The 3,425-nt window shown below is 36.8% G+C and overlaps 1 protein-coding gene across 1 annotated transcript in view; it reads left to right on the top strand.

Annotated features, from left to right (window-relative positions):
* Nucleotides 1-539: 539 nt before the first annotated feature.
* Nucleotides 540-3,425, top strand: part of ST13 (suppression of tumorigenicity 13 (colon carcinoma) (Hsp70 interacting protein)) — a 13,782-nt gene continuing 10,896 nt past the window's right edge. Inside the window, 5 exon segments of the mRNA XM_010190689.1 lie at nt 540-598; nt 1,855-1,924; nt 2,032-2,102; nt 2,625-2,691; nt 3,260-3,344. Coding sequence (XP_010188991.1) covers nt 542-598; nt 1,855-1,924; nt 2,032-2,102; nt 2,625-2,691; nt 3,260-3,344 — 350 coding nt within the window. The 5' untranslated portion in view covers nt 540-541.

Raw genomic sequence — 3,425 nt, 5'->3', positions numbered from 1 at the left:
TGAAAGGGTGCTGTCTGTACAGAGAATGCTCCTTAGCTTGTAACTGAGGAAAGATGTGAATATTGCAATACGTAAGACAAATGATTTTTTTTTTTGCTAGGCAGTGATTTTTTTAATTGCATAAGCATTGTTCTCTTCTTTGACTTCTGTTCCAAAAATAATTCCAATTTTAGTAATATCTATATTAAGTATAATAATATTTAGTTTTGACTTAAAACATAAGTTATGTTTTAAGGAGAAAATCCATTTCAGACAAGGAGGCAGCTTTTTTTTTTTGTGAGAAAAGGTGGGTGGTGTGTGATGTGCAAGTGCCAGTGGGGTTCGAGGTGAAAGAGCCAGCAGACGCAGCGTGCATTATGTTACACTGAGAAAAGCATGGTGAATGTGTGCTTTTTACTTGCTGGTTTTACAGTGAATTGGTTCATCGTGTTTTGTCTCACAACAAAAAGCTGAGATTGTCAGCAGAATTTGAATCAATAAAACACATGTCACTGTCTTGATAATCATCTTATTTTGTTTTTTCTCTGTTTTGCTGAAAAGTATGGGAGGCACAATACCGCCTGCTCCAGCCAATGCCTCCACAGAAGAGACAAGTAAGGTGAGATATGAAGAATTTATCATTGAAAGCTAACATTTGGACTCTGCAAAAATGTCTGAGGAGGAGGAGGGAAAAAATTGCTGTCAATTTTCACTGACATAGGGTAGGTGAATACGCTAGGGTGAGTGATTGGGAGAGTTCAGTCTGAAGCCTGCCCATTGCATGTTGTAGATGACTTTTTACAGATGGCTTCCTAGTTTGTTTCAAGTGTTATCATGCTCCATTTCCCCAGTCCTGAATGCCTGATGTTCTGTGCAATGCAAATGCCCAACAAAGCCTTGATTTCTTTTTTATGTTCTTGCTGTTTATACACCTCTTCTGTAGTTGTTAGTGGATTAAATTGTAGTCATTGCATGAGAAGAAATATTAGTGAGTATGATAGGTAATGAACAGTTGAGCTATCAACTTTTTAAGGCAGCACTATGGAAGAGTTTTTCATTGGTTTTTATTCATTTATGTTAAGGGTTTGGCTTAAATAAGCAAATAAACTTGGCTTGTAGAGATTTATAGCAGGATTCTCCCAAGCTTTAATTCTTTTTTTTTATTTTATTTTATTTAACGAGACAGTGGATGCTGGAGTTACGGGCTAGTTAAAACTGTATGGAAAGATTGTGTATATGTAGTGAGCATAGTTCGTGACACTGAATGTGAAGACAAGCAGCTTATGTCTGTGATATAGCAGGATGTGCCAAATTATGGGATTCAGAGGAAATTAGTAATGCAGTTAGAAGTTGATAGGAAGACATTTGAAAAAAACATTCTAAGTATGTTTAAGTGGCAAAGATCTCTGACCTTGGCAAATGGAAACCATATTTTGATCATTGATACCAGCTTACTGTTCACTGCTAAAGGACCTTAGCTAAATAGCATTAGATCGAGAGAATTTTTGATCCAAAGAATGCATGAGGGAAGGCAGGAAGATGGAAGAGTTGATGGGTACTCATTGCAAAACTAGTTCTGAGTTGGGTATTATCTGGATTATTTGGGTTTGATTATTGAATTACACAATTTGAGGAGAGACTTCACGAATAATAGAAGCTCATGAGTCAGAGTTTGGGCTCTGAATTGGATTTGTGAGAGATTTAATCTGAGAGGAGGAAAAGGGAGATCTGTATCTTAAAAATAAAACCGTTTAGCTGTAGGGCAATCTGATGCTTTGAAGATTAATTTGGATTTTGTGATGCATTGTTATTTATTACAGTGGGAACAGAATATCAGTCAGAAATAATTATGCTTACAAGTACATTCTCTTTCAGGGCAAAGCAGAAGAACAGCCAGAGGAGCCAGTTAAATCACCTGAACCAGAAAGTGAAGAGAGTGACTTAGGTGTGGAAAACAGATTACTTTATCACATTTCACCATTCTGAATGTGATTCTGAAAATCCTCTCTGTTTGCAGATGGGACTTAACCTTGATTTTTGTTTTCCCCTCAGAAATTGACAATGAGGGAGTGATTGAACCAGACAATGATGACCCTCAAGAAATGGGAGATGAAAATGTGGAGGTAAGAACAGTATTTTCAATGTCTGTAGCAGTGGAAAAGATAGGGAGAGGTTTTGAGTTTAGTCAAGGATAGCAGCTGAGGCAGGATGAGTAGTATATTAGCTAGGTAGCTAGCTGTTGCTTTGGCTCTTTTCCTCCTAAACAGAAAACTTACTGGCTTAAAACCAGAATCTTTTCTTATTCAAAGTTAGAGTCCATCAGAAAGTTCAGTGAGGAAAATCGGGTCAGAAAACAGCAAAAATACTTATCAAACCACCCATGAAAACTAGATATGTAGAAATATGCGATTATTAAACTTAACTTCTGAGTGTTTTCGAGCTAAAAATAATGGTGGCTAATCTCTCCAAGCTGAAAGCAGTTGTGGGTTTCTTTTAGCCATGATTTCAATGCAAATTAAAAACAAGATTCTGGAATCGGAAAACTGGAAATCCCTTCTGTGGCGCTGTCTTAGTATGGTAATTCTGGGCTGGACTCTACAGCTTTTGGGTTTTGTGTGTGGTTTTCATTTTCTTTATTTTCTCAGGTAACTGAAGAGATGATGGATCAAGCTAATGAGAAGAAGATTGAAGCAATAAATGCTCTAAGTGAAGGTGATAAGTTGTTTTTTTGTCTGTATTCAAGGACATTAGATTAAAAAAAAAAAGGTAGTAAATATCTTGGACCATTTTGAATGCTTTCAAGGAGGAGAAAACCCACTTCCTGTTGGATACTGAAAACTATCTAGAACATAAAAGCTTCTTTAAGTACTCTGTTCCAAATGTAGCTATAGTTTTTGGTCAGGGCGGGGGAAAATGAGGTACTGCAGCATCTTAATTACAAATTGATTGTGATGGTGCTTCCCTGCATACAATGATTAGCGTCTCCGGTGGTTTGTCTTAATGCAGTGAAAAGCTGTGTAATAAAGAGGTGACTTCCTCTTTGATTGCATACAAAGTTAAATGTACAAATTTAACTGGGAAAAGTATCTCCTCCCTTCCAGCATTAATTCTGGAGTTTATACTTCAGTAACATAGCAAGAGGGAGAAATTTATTTTCTTTTGTTGATAATGTTCCATTCAACAAGTGCCTAAGGATGTAACACCCTGTAAAGGCAGGTTGGCCAGTTTGGATGTACTTTCATTGTGTAATGATTGAAACTTTACTGGTACTCATATTTAGGTGAACTTCAGAAGGCTGTTGACCTGTTCACAGATGCTATCAAGCTGAATCCTTGTTTGGCCATCTTGTATGCCAAAAGAGCGAGGTGGGTCATTATAAAATAGTGGTTTTTGTTATTTTCTTTAAAGAACTTAAGTACAAAGGCAACTTGAACATCTGTGTAAAG

This window comes from Mesitornis unicolor, unplaced genomic scaffold (genome assembly GCF_000695765.1).
Source record: "Mesitornis unicolor isolate BGI_N332 unplaced genomic scaffold, ASM69576v1 scaffold44388, whole genome shotgun sequence".
Classification (NCBI taxonomy): Eukaryota; Metazoa; Chordata; class Aves; order Mesitornithiformes; family Mesitornithidae; genus Mesitornis; species Mesitornis unicolor.
The sequence above is the reverse complement of the archived record's forward strand: the minus strand, read 5'-3'. Positions and strand labels throughout refer to the sequence as shown.